Source organism: Oncorhynchus keta, chromosome 13 (genome assembly GCF_023373465.1).
Source record: "Oncorhynchus keta strain PuntledgeMale-10-30-2019 chromosome 13, Oket_V2, whole genome shotgun sequence".
Lineage (NCBI taxonomy): Eukaryota > Metazoa > Chordata > Actinopteri > Salmoniformes > Salmonidae > Oncorhynchus > Oncorhynchus keta.
This window is the reverse complement of record NC_068433.1, coordinates 40782991-40802401: the sequence shown is the minus strand read 5'-3', so window position 1 is coordinate 40802401 and position 19411 is coordinate 40782991. Positions and strand designations below refer to the sequence as shown.

At 45.1% G+C, this 19411-nt stretch overlaps 1 protein-coding gene across 3 annotated transcripts in view; it reads right to left on the bottom strand.

Moving 5' to 3' along the window:
* The window catches only part of LOC118392784 (metabotropic glutamate receptor 8-like), a 252777-nt gene that overhangs the window by 46835 nt on the left and 186531 nt on the right, over window positions 1-19411 (bottom strand). For all 3 annotated transcript variants that reach the window (XM_052460163.1, XM_052460162.1, XM_052460161.1), the window contains exons 4-7: window positions 16089-16224; window positions 15716-15870; window positions 15322-15459; window positions 7115-7319 (exon numbers count right to left, since the gene is read on the bottom strand). In XM_052460163.1, coding sequence (XP_052316123.1) covers window positions 7115-7319; window positions 15322-15459; window positions 15716-15870; window positions 16089-16224 — 634 coding nt within the window. The remainder of the gene's footprint in view (window positions 1-7114; window positions 7320-15321; window positions 15460-15715; window positions 15871-16088; window positions 16225-19411) is intronic.

Sequence of the window (19411 nt, the reverse complement as noted above, 5' to 3'; positions counted from 1 at the left end):
GTTTCTTGATGGACATGGATACGTAGCCTACATCGCGGAGGGGGCTTTCACGCACGTCCAAAATAGGACCTGTATTGCTCAAATAACGTGGGCCTGCCTACGATGCAGAGATAAACAGGGAATGTCGGCTCACTGTTTTACTCCTTTCCAAGCGGGCTAAGGAGCCAAACCCTTTATCGACAGTCTTGACTACTTCGCGATTGCATCGGGCAGACAGAAAAAGGCTTAATTGAGAGGAGGGGAGGCTATGCTTGGTTTTTCATCAAATACAATAAAATGGTATTTAAAAAAAATACATATATATGTTTCTAAATACGAAGTATTCAGACACCAATAGCACATCACGCTGCTCATGTTCCATGCGCATATGGGCAGGTTGCGTTACGGCTGGATAGGCTGCGTTTCCGCTGCCAAAATTTGTGCCAAAAACGCTAAAACCAGATTTTGGTTGGTCTTAAATATCCCCATCGGTGCTGCCTGAAATTAGCACTTTGGATCATGTTTTTAAGGACACAGCTCACAAATGTCCACCCTGCCCATCTGAGCGCAAGTGAGATGATATATCAAATCAATTCAAATCAAAATGTATTTGTCACGGGCGCCGAATAGAACAGGTTTCACCTTACAGTGAAATGCTTACTTACAGGCTCTAACCAACAGTGCAAAAAGGTATTAGGTGAACAATAGGTAAGTAAAGAAATATAAACAACAGTAAAAAGACAGTTAAAATAACATTTGCTAGGCTATATTGATTGAGGTAGTATGTACATGTACATATGGTTAAAGTGACTATGGGTATATAATAAACAGAGAGTAGCAGTGGCGTAAAAGAGGAGTTGGTGCGTGGGTGACACAGTTTGTTGGTGATGTGGACACCAAGGAACTTGAAGCTCTCAATCTGCTCCACCACAGCCACGTTGATGAGAATGGGGGCGTGCCCGGTCCTCCTTTTCCTGTAGTCCACAAGCATCTCCTTAGTCTTGGTTACAAGACAGGTAAGTTGCTGATGTTAGGGCTGGTGCATCAGTTTTTACATGAAAAAATGGCAAAATCTCTGTGTGGGCACTTTGGTTGCATTAGACACGTGTAATGTCCCTGTCCAGGAGCAGACTTCGTAACAGCCCTAGTTCCTGTAACACACTCTAGAGGCAGTGTATAAATTGAACCCTCTTCCCTATATAGTGCACTACTTTTGACCAGGGCCTCGTGCACTATATTGTACCATTTGGGACGTAGCCCTAGACTATCGTATTCATCAGAGCAGAAGTGGTGGGACACACTGGTCCTCGGAAGCTGCAGCTGCACGTTACTTCCTTCACATGAGAGACCGATTGATACATAAAGATGTCTTTTCATATCTGTCCTACAAAGTGTACAAAGACTTGTTGTGGCTATTTCTCTGTGTTTACTTCAGCTGCTCATTGAAAACTGAGTCACAATAGCCCGACAGCAACTGAAATGAGATTTTCTCGGCCAATAATAGTCCCTAAATGTGTTACTTTACAGAGCGTCGTCACAATGACTTACAGTACTAGAGGGGATGTTGTTGGTAGGCAACAACAGAATAGGACGTTCTAGATAAGAGAGGGACTCGGTCTGAGTTGAGATTGACATCTTGCTTGCATTCTGAGTCAATCCCTCCATGGTGATGACTGGTGATGGACCAGGACAAAAAAAGGAGAGAGAAACAGAAAAGAGCTACACAAAAGGGAAAACATCATCATCATTGACCCGAATCTGACGGATCATGTTTTTGGTATAAGAAAAAGGAAATATCTGCAGCATGCCTACACGTATGAATAAAACTATGCAACTCATCCAATGGCCTCTAGATAGAATCAAGTGATATAGCACAACGTCTGAAGTGGGCTGCTTAATAAGTAAGCGCTCGACATGTGACAAAGCACACGTCCTAAATGACACCCTATTCCCTTAATAGTGCACTACTTTATAGGGAGTGCCCTATATGGGGACTAGGGTGCCATTTGGGACAGATCAAGAATGTCCTTTAGATGACTGTGGAGACAATAGAGGGTGTAGAGACTCAAGCTGAACAGAACAGAATAACCGGTATCAGATGCAGTCTGCACGGTGTAGCGTGTGATTGCAGCTACAGGCACTGTTCCTTATTGTCTTCGTTCCCCTGGATCTGCAATGCACCACCATCTGGGTGTGCATGTGTGTCTGGGTGTGTGTATGAGAGGGAAACAGGAGAAATAGGTGGGAGAGGGGAGAAGTGGAGAGATGGAGGGAGGCAGAGACAGATGGAGAGAGAGAAGTAGGGGAGAAAAGGAGAGAAAAAAAGAGAGGGAGAATGAGAGATAATGAGAAGATAAAGGAGAGAGGGAGTGGGGCAGAGAGAAGGAGGGAGGGGAGGAGAGGGAGGGATAGAGCTCGGAAGTGTGTGAGCAGGATGGTGCTCTCTCCATCAGCATGAGTTTCTGTCGGAGTCAGAGAGCACATCGATAACACCTGAACACTGTAGGGAGGGATGGATATCCACACACACTGGGGGTCAGTGGAGGGGTCATCCAAGTGTCCAATCTCATGCTGCTGAGAAAGGTTAGATCCTCTGGCAGGGTTCGGTGGGGAAGGATCATTAATAAGTGCACCGGCGCGCGTGTGTGTGTGTGTGTGTGTGTGTGTGTGTGTGTGCATGAGATATTTCCACGCCTGGTGTGTGCTTTCCCTAGATTGTTCTGAAGCCTCACTACTGAATTAGGCTCTTCCTCTCGCTGGATTGATTTTCCGCCTGTGTCGGTAAGCAGGGGGATTGTGGCCTATCGGATCAGCACAGCTCCTCTAAGTTGAATTTGATTGGTATGGATCCCTGGCCCCCCCTCCATGTCAAGGGCACTGTGGATGGTCCGACTCAATGCCCTCCTACCGGGTGCAGATGAGCTGCATACTAAACTACAACAAGGAATGTGACCCTAGTCATAGACTGTTCTCTCTGCTACCGCATGGCAAGCGGTACGGGAGCGCCAAGTCTTGGTCCAAGAGGCTTCTGAACAGCTTCTACCCCCAAGTCATAAGACTCCTGAACATCTATTCAAATGGCTACCCAGACTTTTTTGCACCCCTCCCCCTTCTAAGCTGCTGCTACTCTGTTATTATCTCTGCATAGACACTTTAATAACTCTACCTACATGTACATATTATCCTCAATTACCCCGACTAACCGGTGCCCCTGCACATTGACTCTGTACCAGTACACCCCATATATAGCCTCGCTATTGTTATTTTACTGCTGCTCTTTAATAATATTTATTATGAAAGTTATTTGAATTTTTTTTTTTACTGCTTTGTTGGTTAAGGGCTTGTAAGTAAGCATTTCACTACACCTGTTGTATTTGGAGCATGTGATAAATAAGATTTGATTTGAATAGAAGTGCGCTCTGCTGACGTACAACTGACTTTGTCTCTCGTCTTTCCGTCTCTCGCTCGCGAGCACACACACACACACACACACACACACACACACACACACACACACACACACACACACACACACACACACACACACACACACACACACACACACGTAACTTTATCCAATAACGGCCCTAAACGCGCTACTGTATGCCAGACATGATGTGCTATAAGAGGCTGTAGCTGAGCAAAACAAAACAACATGAGTCTACAACATGAGATTAGTCCCCAGCAAAGAAAAACACATTTCCTCCTCTGGTATCATTCCTATTAACCTCCTGTTGAACTCCAGAGGGGCAGAAATCGATACCAACACAACATGCTGCTTCTCTGTGTAGTTAGCTTGAAAGCATCCCGTCGAGTAGCCCCGGGCCTGTTGAAGACGAGATACTAGATGTAAACAACGTCAACAGCCCTACAGCAATTCATCTTGTGCCTCTCGGCATTGAAAAACTAGCAGCAGTCAATAGAGAGAAGATTTACTTATCTCTAGTAAGTAGTCTGGTAAAGTGCAGTTTGTCAGGCCCGCTCTCTGCTCCGTGCCCTTCTACATTCATCTCAGTCAAGTGGGCAGTGACATTTAGCTCTATTAAGGGAGGTTACTGTCTAGAATGGTGGTGAAGTATTATGTTACCAGTGGCTTTAGAATTCATCGGGGCTAGAATGGCCATAGTAGGACTTGAACCAGCAACCTTGTGTTTATCAGCTCAATATCTTAGCCATCACTGCCAAGAGATCCAAAGCCTCAGCGAAAAATATGTAAGCCCAACATGCAACAATGTCAATGATTTTACTGAGTTACAGTTCATACAGTATGAAGAAAACAGTCAATTGATATAAACTCATTAGGGCGCTGGCCCAGCCAATCAGAATGTATTTTTCGAAACACAAAAGAGCTTTATTACAGACAGAAATACTCAGTTTCATCAGCTGTCCGGGTAGCTGGCCTCAGATGATACTGCAGGTGAAGAAGCCAGATGTGGCGTGGTTACACGTGGTCTGCGGTTGTGAGTCCGATTGGACGTACTTCCAAATTCTCTAAAACGATGTTGGAGGCGGCTTATGGTAGAGAAATTAACATTCAGTTCACTGGCAACAGCTCTGTTGGACATTCCTGTAGTCAGCATGCCAATTGCACGCTTCCTCAAAACTTGAGATATCTGTGGCATTGTGTTGTGTGACAAAACTGCACATTTTAGAGTGGCCTTTTATTGTCCCCAGCACAAGGTGCACCTGTGTAATAATCATGCTGTTTAATCAGCTTCTTGACATGCCACACCTGTCAGGTGTATTGATTATCTTGGCAAAGGATAAACGCTCACTAACAGGGATGTAAACACATTTCTGCACAGAATTTGAGAGAAATACATTTTTTATGTTTATGGAACATTTCAGGGATCTTTTATTTCTGCTCATGAAGCATGTGATCAAGACTTTACATGTTGCGTTTATATTTTTGTCCGGTATAGCTATGGATGCTACAGTATTCACAATGTTCTATTCGTATTCAATCTTTGCCATTTTGGATTTTGCTTAAGCCACGGGAGTGTAAAGGTTTGTTGGGTGTTTGTGATTGGACGACAATGCCACTGTATGAATACATTTTTGACCTAATGCTCTTACGGTCTTAAAACTGCCTCGTGGGCTGATTATTCATTTTAGATTGATCAACGCAATTTTGCATATCACGAGAGTTGAATGGAATCATAACAAATGAACAGGCGGTGAGATAAACACTGCCATACTGTAACTAAAAGAGGCAGAAAATGAATATTCAAATGAACTATCTAATGTTATTTAGTTGGAGATGTATCAATTGTTTTCGCCTACTTATGCTCTTCGGTGGCCGCGAAGGCTAAAAGAGTCAAATAAGCACACTGCTCAAAAAGACAAGTTTAAAGCATTACTCGAGTCTCAAGTCAATCTCCAACTTGTTTACCATCTGCAGCAAGCAAAGTGCTGTAAACTATGTTTGGAGAAGTGGATGAATACCCAATGGCACGACTAGTTAAAAAGCTGAACTACATAACATACGGTGCATTCGGAAAGTATTCAGGCCCCTTAACTTTTTCCACATTTTGTTAATTAAGTACAGCCTTAATAAAAAATGTATTAAATTAAACATTTTCCTCATCAATCTACACACAATAACCCATGACGACAAAAGGGAAAAATATCATGTATTGAAAAAATGTCAAACTGAAATACCTTACCTATCAGGCCTTTGTGGTAGTGCGGCGTGACAGAAGCCACTCCTCAGTAAAAGGCACGACAGCCCACGTGGAATTTGCCAAAAGGCACCTAAAATACTCTCAGACCATGAAAAACAAGATTCTCTGGTCTGATGAAACCAAGATTTAACTATTTGGCCTGAATGCCAAGCGTCACGTCTGGAGGAAACCAGGCACCATCCCTACGTTGAAGCATGGTGGTGGCAGCATGCTGTGGGGATGATTTTCAGCGGCAGGGTCTGAGAGACTCATAAGGATTGAGGGAAAGATAAACAGAGCAAATTACAGAGAAATCCTTGATGAAAACCTGCTCCACAGCGCTCAGGTCCTCAGACTGGGGCAAAGGTTCACCTTCCAACAGGACTACGACCCTAAGCACACAACCAAGACAATGCAGGAGTGGCTTCGGGACAAGTCTCTTAATATCCTTGAGTGGCCCAGCCAGAGCATGAATCCAATCGAACATCTCCTGGGAGACCTGAAAATAGCTGTGCAGCAATGCTACCCATCCAACCTGATAGAGCTTGAGATGATCTACAGAGAAGAATGGGAGAAACTCCCCAAATACAGGTGTGCCAAGCTTGTAGCGTCTCATACCCAAGAAGACTTGAGGCTGTAAACGCTGCCAAAGGTGCTTCAACAAAAGTGGGTGGTAAAGGGTCTGAATACTTATGTAAATGTGATGTTTCAGCTTTTTATGTGTAATACATTTGCAAAATGTCTAGAAAACCTGTTTTTGCTTTGTCATTATGGGGTATTGTGTGTAGATTGATGAGGGGGAAAAACTATTTAATGCATTTCAGAATAAGGCTGTAACGTAACAAAATGGGGTCTGAATACTTTTCCGAACGCACTATATAGAAAACGATGTGCACATAATAAGGTACAGAACAGATTCATGTAGTATGCCATTAGCAGGTAAAGGAAGCAGGATAAGTCAAGATAATTCGTAGAGAAATATGAAGAGAGCAGTAGTAGTAGTATTAACTATTTCAGTGAGAGCCAGTAAAGGGAACTATCACTGAGGAGGAATAGCATATGTAACCCTACACACACTGTGGGAGGACTTGCTCTCAGAGAGGATGGATCATGGCGCATAGGGGACACTAGGGGGAATCAAAATGGGGCAAAAACTCAATCATTTCACAAACTACTTCATGAACTAAAGTAACCCCTGTAATCAAAGCTTAACGCATGTTCAAGTTGTCCGCTGATAAGGAGTGGGGAGAAAGCCAAAGGAAACATGGATACGGTGGGTGTGACGAGGGAGTGGGACTCGGAGTTAAAGTGGCTGAGCAGTGTGTGTGTGTGTGTGTGTGTGTGTGTGTGTGTGTGTGTGTGTGTGTGTGTGTGTGTGTGTGTGTGTGTGTGTGTGTGTGTGCGTGCGTGCGTGCGTGCGTGCGTGCGTGCGTGCGTGCGTGCGTGTGTGTGTGCGTGCGTCCGTGCCCTACTTGCCATTAAAGTTGACAGCTCTGATATGGCTGAGTAGTTCCTTGCCGTCGATGTTGGCCATCTTTGGGCACAGGCCTGGGTATCCATAGCAGAGTTCCCGGTGCATCCGGTGCAGGGCATGGGCCATAGCATACACGGCATCCATCACAAACTGAACCTTCCCCTCCTGCTCGTAGCTCGAGTCCCGACCAACCTTCTCCAGACCTGGGCGAGAGGAGGGAAACCGATGGACAGTTAGCTACACTGTGGAGGAAGACATCCAAGTGTCTATTTGTCAAAGATGCCAAATGTGCAACATTACATTATAATGGCATTTCCGTGAGAGAGAAAACACTGGCCGTGGTCCCACTGTTCTTGAACAAACACAAACATCTACAGTGACACACACACACACACACTTTACTTCTAACGCAGTCGAATGTGTGCTTAGGTAACGGATAGCATCATTAGCATCATTAGCTCATAAAGAGGCGAATGCACAAACTCCTTCATCCATAAACATGAAAATCACTAATTGATTATGATGCCTTTCTACCGTTTTCATCAAAGTTATTAAGCCGGAACGGCAACAGAAAATGGAAAAGGGTGGATTTTCAGAAGCAACTAATTTTTTATTGAATTCTTTCAGCTTATAACTCAGCTTTTTCCTCAGTACAAGCCTTCTGGGGGGAGAAAAAGCAAAAAGATTGTAAATAAAAAAAACATGCCCGGGCTAGGTGAATTAAGAAGAGTCTTCAATCAATACGCGTGTCTGTGTAGAATTAATAGGCTCAGGAGAAGGAAATCCAATTGAGTTTTATAGCGGCTTCCACACAGCAGGCAAGTTGCACGTGAAGGTGATGCATTAGCGGGAGCAGGACACACACACACAAACATACACACACACACACCTGGTTATTCCATATGAAGGATACGGTCCAGTAAAAGGTATGGATGACGACTTCCCAAGAAACCAACTAAGAAGGACTTTGTGGGCCCGCTTACGCCATCATAGAAATCAGCCTCAACAGTTAAAAGCCACTCAAATCAGAAGTACTGCTTCACCCAAGGTCCGGAGCCATCCAGTCGATCACTCAGTAATCCCACCAGGTGTACAGGTGACTACAGAGGAACTGACTCAGTTTATCCCAAATAGCCTCTGTGAGTTTATCCTAATCGGAGAGAGCTCCCAGTGCCTTGAGCTTATAACATAAAGAAGCAGTCCTCTGACATAACCCAGGCCAGTAAAAGAAACACTGGGGACGGGCGCTGAGCCATCAGACTCAATCTGAATCCTATCCTGGCTTTGACTTGACAAGCTGGAGAGATAACTACTGTATCACTACGAAGCCCCAGGCACACAGCATAAACCCTACAATCACACACACATACAGTCACACACACACACACACACACAGCAGGCTTACAGTCCAGCCAACCATATAATCACCCTTTTGAGCTCCTAATAAAGAAAATGGCATCCATCTCAACTCAGTGCATCCTATTCCCTATATTGTGTACCCATAGGGCTCTGGTCAAAAAGTAGGGCACCATATAGGGAATAGGGTGCCATTTCAGGCGTAAGAATGGAGGACTAGATACCTTCTGCATTCCCTCTACGGTTGGTGGAGCTACTGCCGTTACATGAAACAATGCTTTTACATTTCCTTCAATTGCATCAGTACAGTTAATTCCCTCCCTAGCTGACTGGCTGGCAGGGTGAGGTGCAGCAGTTGTCATGTGTCCTGTCTGTCTGTCTGTCCTCGTCTGTCCCAGCCCTGTCACACACACGTATGCACGCATCTACACATGTACAGTAAATACAGGGTACATACATATGCACACACTCGCTCTCTCTCTCTCACACACTGCAGCCGTTCCCTTCCCCAGCACAATCACTGTCAGCTCAGACGATGGCAGCCCCAGCCCTGCTAAAGGAAGCTTGCTCGTTCTGCTGTGCTTTAATAATCTGGGAGAACACAGGCGGAAGGCAGGGAGAATTTGCATAGCTCATTGTGACTGTGTAATAATAAGCCTGGCTGTAGAGGCAGATGTTTGTTCTCTTACAAACTTGCACTCACACGCACACACGCACACACGCACACACACACACACACACACACACACACACACACACACACACACACACACACACACACACACACACACACACACACACACACACACACACACACACACACACACACACACACGGACATAAATGACCCCCACACACACATATCAGGACATAACTCACCCACACACACACATATCAGGACATAAATCACCACCCCCCCACACACACATATCAGAACATAAACAACCCCCCCACACACATATCAGGATATAAATCACACGCACGCACACATATCAGGACATAAATCACCACCCCCACACACACATATCAGAACATAAACAACCCCCCCACACACATATCAGGACATAAACAACTCCCACGTACACACATATCAGGACATAAATCACACACACACACACATCCGGACATAAATCACCCACACACACACATATCAGGACATAAATCACCCACACACCCACATATCAGGACATAAATCACCCACACACACATCAAAAATACTGCATGTTTTTTAATAGAGCGGTAGAGATCCAACAGTCTGAGTGGTTTGACAGGCCGATGCTAGCATGGTAATAGGCTAAGTGCTATGATTTATCTGTAGGGAACAATATGGCACCTTAAGCAGTGATTGATGGCAACACGGCTGACAGAGGACCTAATGATTTAAACAAGCTTCTCAATTAAACGTCAATTAGGATTGCAAATTCAATCCCCCTCTCTCTGACAACTCTCTCTCTCTCTGTCTCTCTCTTCACCACACAAAGCCTTTCCATTTGCTCAACACAGGGCACTTTCCCCACTTTATAAATATGTAAATGATATATTATAATTAGAAAGAGAAAGTATTTTATAATAATTACAAATGAAACACCACACACATTCAGATGGTGATGAATATATTATCATAAAGGCATGAGATTAACACAGCATTCATTTATCACACACATCCTGAACACGTCAGGATCCAGCTGACAAGATTGAGAGAACATGCCCAGGGTACTGCTCTCCATTCACACACACACTGTAAAGACACAAACACACTCTCTCACACACACACACACACACACACACACACTGTAAAGACACAACACACTCTCTCACACACTCTCTCACACACACAGGCACACACAAATGTATGCACAAACATAATGTACACTGTACACTCATAAATGCTTACATGTATGCATGTGCGGACTGACTGACACATGATACATCTCCAGCCCTAAACCAACACCTGCTCGTATCTCATCTGACACACACACACATATAGAGAACAGGTACACCCACATACGTTTGCTTTCTCAATTTCACAAAAATGAACCAGTTCCAACTTACATCCACAACTCTTCTCCAACATCTTTTCGCTTTCCCTTAAAATGTAAAGTGCCTATCCGCCAAGACAGGCATGACCAATCAATAGGCCTAAATATATAGATACTGACAACAGTGATCTTGAGCCAAGCATTAAACCATGGTATGAGTATTCTTCATCACGTTCCACACCAGTAAAGACAGTATAAACCCGGGTGTTATGTAATCATCAGAGGGTGTAAATGTCCCTGTGACTGGATCTAAGGTTTGGGGTAGTGTTGGGAGAGAGAGATAAGATAATTAATGACTCAGACATTGCCAGTGACAAAGTCAATTCATATTTTACTCATCAATTCCTCTCCTTCACCTCACGTCCGAACTGAGGCTTTGCAGAAGGTGGAGAGAGAGTGACAGAGAGAAGCAGAAACGTTAAGACGAGAGACTGAGAAAGAGAGTGGAGGAAAGGAGAGAATGGAGGAGGAAGTGGTGCTATTGTTAAAAGTGGACCGTGAAAACGTATTACCGGAGCAACGGTTGTTCTCCCGAACTCATGTCACTGGCCCAGCACAAGCAGGCTGTGTTTGTGTGCGTTTATGTGTGTGTGTGTCTGAGGGCACCTGAGACTCTGATATCAATCTAACAGGTACAAGCTCAGTGGGGCAGCCAGGCACAGACACACTGGTGTGCAGTCAAGCCAGGTCCTCTGAGGGCTGCCAGTTGTGACTAATTGAGCTGTGTTTAGTTTAATGAAGATCAGACAGGTCACATGGTGCTAGCACAGATGCTTACCTGGAGAGAACCGACAGAGTCTCTCTCTCTCTCTCTCTCTCTCTCTCTCTCTCTCTCTCTCTCTCTCTCTCTCTCTCTCTCTCTCTCTCTCTCTCTCTCTCTCTCTCTCTCTCTCTCTCTCTCTCTCTCTCTCTCTCTCTCTCTCTCTCTCTCTCTCTCTCTCTCTCTCTCTCTCTCTCTCTCTCTCTCTCTCTCTCTCTCTCTCTCTCTCTCTCTCTCTCTCTCTCTCTCTCTCTCTCTCTCTCTCTCTCTCTCTCTCTCTCTCTCTCTCTCTCTCTCTCTCTCTCTCTCTCTCTCTCTCTCTCTCTCTCTCTCTCTCTCTCTCTCTCTGTGTGTGTACTAGAGCAGCCAGGCTGATAGGAGAGTGGTGTTGGTGGCAGCAGTGGTCTCCTAGTATCGAAGGATTATTCAGAGGTAACACTGATGGATGATGTCCTGCTGAACACACTGTGACGGCCCTGCCTGCTGCAGTCAGCTCTGCTACCCATCTACGACGAGAGTAATGTACACACATGCATATAAGAGCGCACACACAGACACACTAAGCCAACACAAGCACAACTATAGTAAGAAAGCGTTTAAACCAGAGCCCCATGTCATCCATTGAGGGTGAGTTGACACAGTATAGGCCGGCACACGTGATCATTGGACTAAACGAGGAGAAGGAGTAGGCCCGAAACGGAGCCTGGGTCTTAATTAGAGAGTTCTAGCAGATGGCAGGGTGGCTGTGACTGCGAAAGAACACAGACACTCCTCTGCTCATAACTTGCTGCTTCAAGGATGATTTTTTTTTAACATACACAGGGTCTTAATGGAGAACTGTGGCAGCACTGCATTCCACATAAACACCCACTGCGAGGTAAGGGTGCTTCATTCTTCAGCCTCACAGAGGTGAACCAACAAACGTGTTCCCTTTCTATCTGTCTGCCAACCTTTCCTGTGCCCTGATTCCAAGTTGTTTGTTCATGCAAGCGTGCTCGCTTATGTGCTGCCTGTCTCCCTGCCTGTGTTCTCCCTCCCTGCCTGGCTGTCATGCGCCCTAATTCCAGCGTGTGGACCCCTGCTTCATTGCCTCTGTCAGAGCCAATCCCGTTCACCGGTGAGCGGATTCGTTTAGGCCCCTGTGAGGAAATCACCCCGCGCAGGAACAACCGGGTGATAAATTGAGGGAATCAGGCAGCTTTAGCTCTCAGACTGCTGACGGCTCCCTCCTTCAGACTATCACACACACACACACACACACACACACACACACACACACACACACACACACACAGGAGTAAAGAAAATATGTTACACCTCAGTGCTTCTGTGAGCAGTGTTTTGATATAGAATCAATGACTCTAAAAGAGACATTGTGCTCCCTCTCTTCTCAGCCAAGACTGACAAACATCCAGTACGTTTCAGGCAGAGATTCTCAACATCGTGTGTGTGTGTGTGTGTGTGTGTGTGTGTGTGTGTGTGTGTGTGTGTGTGTGTGTGTGTGTGTGTGTGTGTGTGTGTGTGTGTGTGTGTGTGTGTGTGTGTGTGTGTGTGTGTGTGTGTGTGTGTGTGTGTGTGTGTGCTTTGTAAATACAACTGTTGATTGAGGTCTATAGGGTTGTGTCTGAGGGTGATACTCATTAGCCCACTGTATTCATGTATTCCCAGCAGAAGGACAAGAGAGGTGTGGAGAGGGCCCACATTCACGCAGACACACACACACACACTGCTAGCTGTCACGACAATGACCCCAAATAAGCAGGATCGAGCCGAGGCAGCTGATTGGTTTCCGTGTTGATGATGCAAAGGTCGTGAACTCTCGCAATAGAAATGAATCGACTCTGACACTCCGTGCCACTGCAGGGCTCTCCATACACAGACACACCAGAGAGAGTCACCAGAGCACTGGCCCCTATCTACCTTTGGCTGAGTGCCTACTACAGTGGCTTCACAATGAGAGGACAGAGAGAGAGGAGAGAGACACTAGAGCGAGAGTGAGAGCGTGAGAGAGAGAGGAGAGAGACACTAGAGCGAGAGTGAGAGAGAGAGGAAGAGCAAGTCCCAGCTTTATACACAAACTCAAAGAGAACCACCTGGATTAAAAGTGTTGCACTAAACACACACTGATGTCCAGAGGTGCTGTTGACTCAGCCGTTTGAGTATGATAGTCCTGCAGTCTGCGACAGGTGCAGATAAAACTGCTCACACAGCTTACTATTTAACCCCCCTCCACACACACACATACATACACACACACACACACACAGGCTACAGTACACTGATACATGCTGCAAACACTAACACAACCTATTCCCCAAAAGTGCAAAGCTGTCATCAAGGCAAAGGGAGGCTACTTTGAAGAATCGCAAATATACAATATATTTTGATTTGTTTAACAATTCTTTGGTTACTACATGATTCCATATGTGTCATTTAATATTTCTGAAGTCTTCACTGTTATTCCACAATAACAGAAAATAGTACAAATAAAGAAAAACCCTTTTATGAGTACGGTAGGTGTGTCCAAACTTTTGACTGGTACTGTACATGTAGGTAGAGGTAAAGTGACTATGCATAGATAATAAAAGAGAGTAGCAGTGTGGAAGAATGTGTGTGTGTGTGGGGGGGACTCTTCCAAGTCATGGTAAGCTTTCGGTTTTACAAATGTATGGCCACCGTGGCCCGCCAGTGTAACTGCTAAACTGCATACTGACTGTGCACTGTAACATCACTGCATGGTTGTAGTGGGTTTGTTTACTGACGCGTTAGTTCTATTAGCTATGTTGACTATGACATTTCTTTAGCTAATATGGGGACAACGATATAGGCTGTGTGTAGCGGTTATGATTTGGCTTGGAAAGGTTATTTAGCCCGGTCACATACAGCTGAAAATGTGAGAGGAAGAGAGCGCATAGATGCGAGAAGGAATACAACATGGCTACTATGAAAGTGAACTGTGTTTATGAGTGATCAGGGGTGTATTCATTCAGCCAATTCTGTTGAAAAACTTTTCCCGGAGGCAAACGGAACAAAAACGGGGACAAACATAACGTATTTTGTTCAAATAGAAACTCCTGTTTACAACTTGTTGGACTAATGAATACACCCTAGATCAGCTCGATGCAGGCAAGAGTGTTCAAGACGGGTTTGACTGTGTCACTGTCCGTCACCTCAAATTTTTCTCTCGACCTGTGTGATCCTTCATTGTAAACTTTTATTCATAGGCTAGGTTGTAGCAACCTCATGATGGGTAGAGGGCAAATCTGAGTATCATGTAGTAGCCTAAACCTATCGATGTACATTGAGCTGCGTGAACGGAAAATGAATGACAGTCATCCAATACGCTTTAATAGAAATAAGGCAATGCTCATGATTTTTCTTTTTTTATGAATCTTAAACAGCATCGATCGCCACTGTTCTTCACCACATGTATAAGCGGACCTTCAGGACACTGGGCTAGCGAGCTGTGATGGAGTCAGACACTGAAAAACCTCAAAATCTCATCTGGAACCAAAATATCAGTTGTGTCGACACACACCGATACACATATTGTCACTGATACACACACACACACACCATTCTACAAGCCCACACTGCACAGACTGTGAACACACACTGTCACACACTATTTCACACACAGTTACACACACCAACAAACACTGTTCTACAAGCCCAAACTGCACAGACTGTGTACACACACTGTCACACACACTTCTCTCCAGACTCATCCATCCAGGATGAGCCAGGGGGCTCTACTGTACTCTGCATATCATTTCATGTCATTTGCACAGAGCTCTGAGCACACAGCGGGTGTTCATATAGAACAAACCATTCTCCTCAGAGAGTAAAGCTATCCATGCTCAATGACGTGTGAACAGAGTTAATATTAAGTAGCCTGTCTAGGGATGATTATAGGGCATTAACTCTTCTGCCAGCCTACATTTCCATACTCCTCTGCTTTACTACTATTCCTGGCCTACACTACCCACCCTTCACCACTGTACTGAGCCAATACCCATTCTCCTGTGCTCCAGTGCCATAGTATCTTGCCTGTGCATTTCTTGGGGCTTCCGGGGCGCTTGCCATGCATCCCCAGCTTGCAGCCAAAGTTTTCCTCCCAGAACTCAGCGAACCACACGTTCCTCCTGTTGTTGGACAGAGAGCGGCTCCGGAAGTAACGGTCAAACGCTGTGGGGGAGAGGATGAGGGAGGAAGAGAGGAAGGGAGAGAGGACAGAGGAGAGGCAGGAGAAGAGGAGGGGGAAGAGGAGAGGAGAGTGAAGGGGGAGAGGGGGGGGTAGAGGAGGGGTCAGTGAGTGACATAACACGTAAATACAGACCTGTAAACATCTGGTATGATGTGATGTCAACCTTGTTGAGGATATACTGTGTTTTTAACTCTTTCCCCTCAAAACACTATCATCTAAAATGGATTCTGTCTGTACCGTCCACGGAGGCTCGTTTGGGCAGGATGGTAACGGCTCCCTCAGCCACCCGCTCCTGGCCAATCACAGGAGAGATCTTGGAGCCCCAGCTGTCTGACCCCACCCACAGGAAGTGACCAGTCTGGTTGTTGTGCTTGGCCGCGTTCAGGATACGCCTGAGAGAGAGATAGAAGGAGGGAGAAAGGGGGTAGGGAGAGGAGGGAAGAGAAAGGGGAAGGGGAGATAGAGGGAGAGAGGAGTGACGACTGGAGTTTACGACAGACACTTGGTATACAGAAAGGTACAAGGGTGTGTGTGTCATGGTGTAGGGATAGGCTACAGAGGTGTAGTCGTGTGTTTTTGTTTTTTTGGGGGAGGGGACTATACGACATACCGTATGTCGTCCTCGTTGGCGAACATAATGACAGCCCTGGCGTTGGACGTCTCCAGCAGACGCATGATGATCTTATCAAACTCCCCTGGCTTGGGTTCACGCGGGATCTTCAGAGACTGGGCTATACACACCCCACCTAGAGGGAGAGAGGGGAGGGAGAGAAAAAGAGAGAAGGAAAGAGAATATATTAGTATCTGAATCATCCTCATCAATATGAGAACATCGTAAACAGCATTGTGGCTCCCACTGCTGTGACAGAGAAAGACAAAGAGAGCTAATAGTGTTGTTGGTCACGTCCCTGATCATGAAGTGGCAGCCTGTTGCCTTCCCGCCAGCACACAGAACCAGGATTTACACAAACACAGTGTGGCAGGACATATTGGAGCGGACATACACACACACACACACAGCCATATTTCATATTTAATGTTGCTGTTAATAACTCACAGTGTAGTGTCGTATAATAAGCCTTGAAACGTGATATGGGGGAGTGTGTGTGTGTGTGTGTGTGTGTGTGTGTGTGTGTGTGTGTGTGTGTGTGTGTGTGTGTGTGTGTGTGTGTGTGTGTGTGTGTGTGTGTGTGTGTGTGTGTGTGTGTGTGTGTGTGTGTGTGTGTGCGTGCGTGCGTGCGTGCGTGCGTGCGTGCGTGCGTGCGTGCGTGCGTGCGTGCGTGCGTGCGTGCGTGCGTGCGTGCGTGTGTGTGTGTGTGTGTCCTCAGCCAGTCTCATTACGTTCCAGGCCATTAAATGAACATCTGTAGTGTCTGTAGAGCTCTGTATTACTGTACTTAATCAAAGCAGCGTTCTCTCCACACACACACACTCACACACACACACACACACACACACACACACACACACAATCCCGTAGAAAAATACTAATTAGCACCAAATGAATGCCCTCTCTAGAATAATGGTTGGTGTGAGACACCCTCCAACAGGCCTGCCTCTGTTCTGTTGCTCCTCCCTACAGTCGGTCTCATAATAGGGCTACGCAATGTATTGTACTGGGGATTGATAGGTCATTAATATCTGTCCCATAGAGGACAAGGGTTCCCAAAAACAGACAAAGCATCTGCCTCATCGCGGCGCTATTAAAGTTGTATCTTCCAGGTCAAATTATTTGACCCTTCAACCAACAATTATGAACAGACGAATTCCAACAAATTGTATTTTGAAAGACAATATTATTCCATTTTTGTCCTGTAAGTCACTTGCCTGTTTTGTCTCTTCCTTCAAACCCATCTCTCAACTCCTCTCTCATGAGAACTAACCATAGTCATTACACTCTGAATAAACTCAGCCTCTTTGCCAATTCAATTACCATTCATTTCTCTCATTCACGCTCTCAAAAACTGGTCCAGATTTCCAAGAACTGAAAAATTGCTCTTTCATGTGCCGAAAAACTGTCTATCAAAGAAAAACAAATTATTATGCAGCCAGAGTTAACTTTCAAACGATTCTTTTTCTAATGGATGGTACTTGTTATCGTCGACATGTAGGGGACCAGTGTGAGTTTTCTATGAACACACAAACCCCATCGCTTACAGAGTACCAAGCACAGCAGAACATCTAAAGAGACAGAGACAGAGACAGAGACAGAGAGAGAGAGAAGTGGATGACTCAGAGTATTGTAGTGCACCCTGGTGGTGACACCGGCGCCACTACAGCAGCCTAGCGGTCAGGGCACCTGCCCTACAGACACACAGCTCCAAGTGAAAAACACTAACAAGCTACTGAGAAAAGCAATACAGGAATATGTTTCATAGTGGGAGTTTGTGTACATACAGAGACTGACTAGACTCTGGGTAGAAGTTGAGGCAGTAAACACACATATCTAGCATCATATCACCCCAGTGGATGATGTTGTGGGAGTTAATTATTGAATGAATTGAAACATACTCTGCAGGCTTGCTACTCCAACAGCCGTCTCCTTCTCTGCATATCATCTTTAATCATATGATTATCAGTGCTTTATGAAAAGTCCATCTCACCTCCCGCGATCAGGAAGATATACAGTTGAAGTCGGAGGTTTACATACACCTTAGCCAAATACATTTCAACTCAGTTTTTCACAATTCCTGACATTTAATCCAAGTAAAACTTCTCTGTCTTAGGTCAGTTAGGATCACCACTTTATTTTAAGAATGTGAAATGTCAGAATAATAGTAGAGATGCCATCTATTTTGTGAGGTGCACCAGTCCCTCCTGCAGCAAAGCACCCCCACAACATGATGCTGCCACCCCCATGCTTCACGGTTGGGATGGTGTTCTTCGGCTTGCAAGCATCCCCCTTTTTCCTCCAAATATAACGATGGTCATTATGGCCAAATAGTTATATTTTTGTTTCATCAGACGAGGATATTTCTCCAAAAAGTACGATCTTCGTCCCCATGTGCAGTTGCAAACCATAGTCTGGCATTTCTATGGTGGGTTTGGAGCAGTGGCTTTTACCTTGCTGAGAGGCCTTTCAGGTTATGTCGATATAGGGACTCGTTTTACTGTGGATATAGATATTTTTGTACCGTTTCCTCCAGCCTCTTCACAAGGTCCTTTGCTTTTGTTCTGGGATTGATTTGCACTTTTCGCACCAAAGTACAGTCATCTCTAGGAGACAGAACGCATCTCCTTCCTGAGCGGTATGACGGCTGAGTGGTCCAATGGTGTTTATGCTTGCGTACTATTGTTTGTACAGATGAACGTGGTACCTTCAGGCATTTGGAAATTGCTCCCAAGGATGAACCAGACTTGTGGAGGTCTACAATTTGTTTTCTGAGGTCTTGTCTGATTTCTTTTGATTTTCCCATGATGTCAAGCAAAGAGGCACTGAGTTTGAAGGTAGGCCTTGAAATACATCCAAAGGTACACCTCCGATTGACTCAAATTATGTCAATTAGCCTATCAGAAGCTTCTAATGACATAATTTCTGGAATTTTCCAAGCTGTTTACAGGCACACTCAACTTCGTGTATGTAAAATTCTGACCCACTGGAATTGTGGTATAAGTGAAATAATCTGTCTATCAACAATTGTTGGAAAAATGACTTGTGTCATGCACTAAGTCGATGTCCAAAACGACTTGCCAAAACTATAGTTTGTTAAAAAGAAATGTGTGGAGTGGTTGAAAAATGAGTTTTAATGCTCCAACATAAGTGTATGTAAACTTCCGACTTCAACTGTATTGTCACGCCTTGGTCTTAGTATTTTGTGTTTTCTTTAATTATTTGTTCAGGCCAGGGTGTGACATGGGGTTATTATGTTGTGGTTCGTATTGGGGTTTTGGTAATTATTGGGATTACGGCTGAGTAGGGGTGTTGCATAGGCT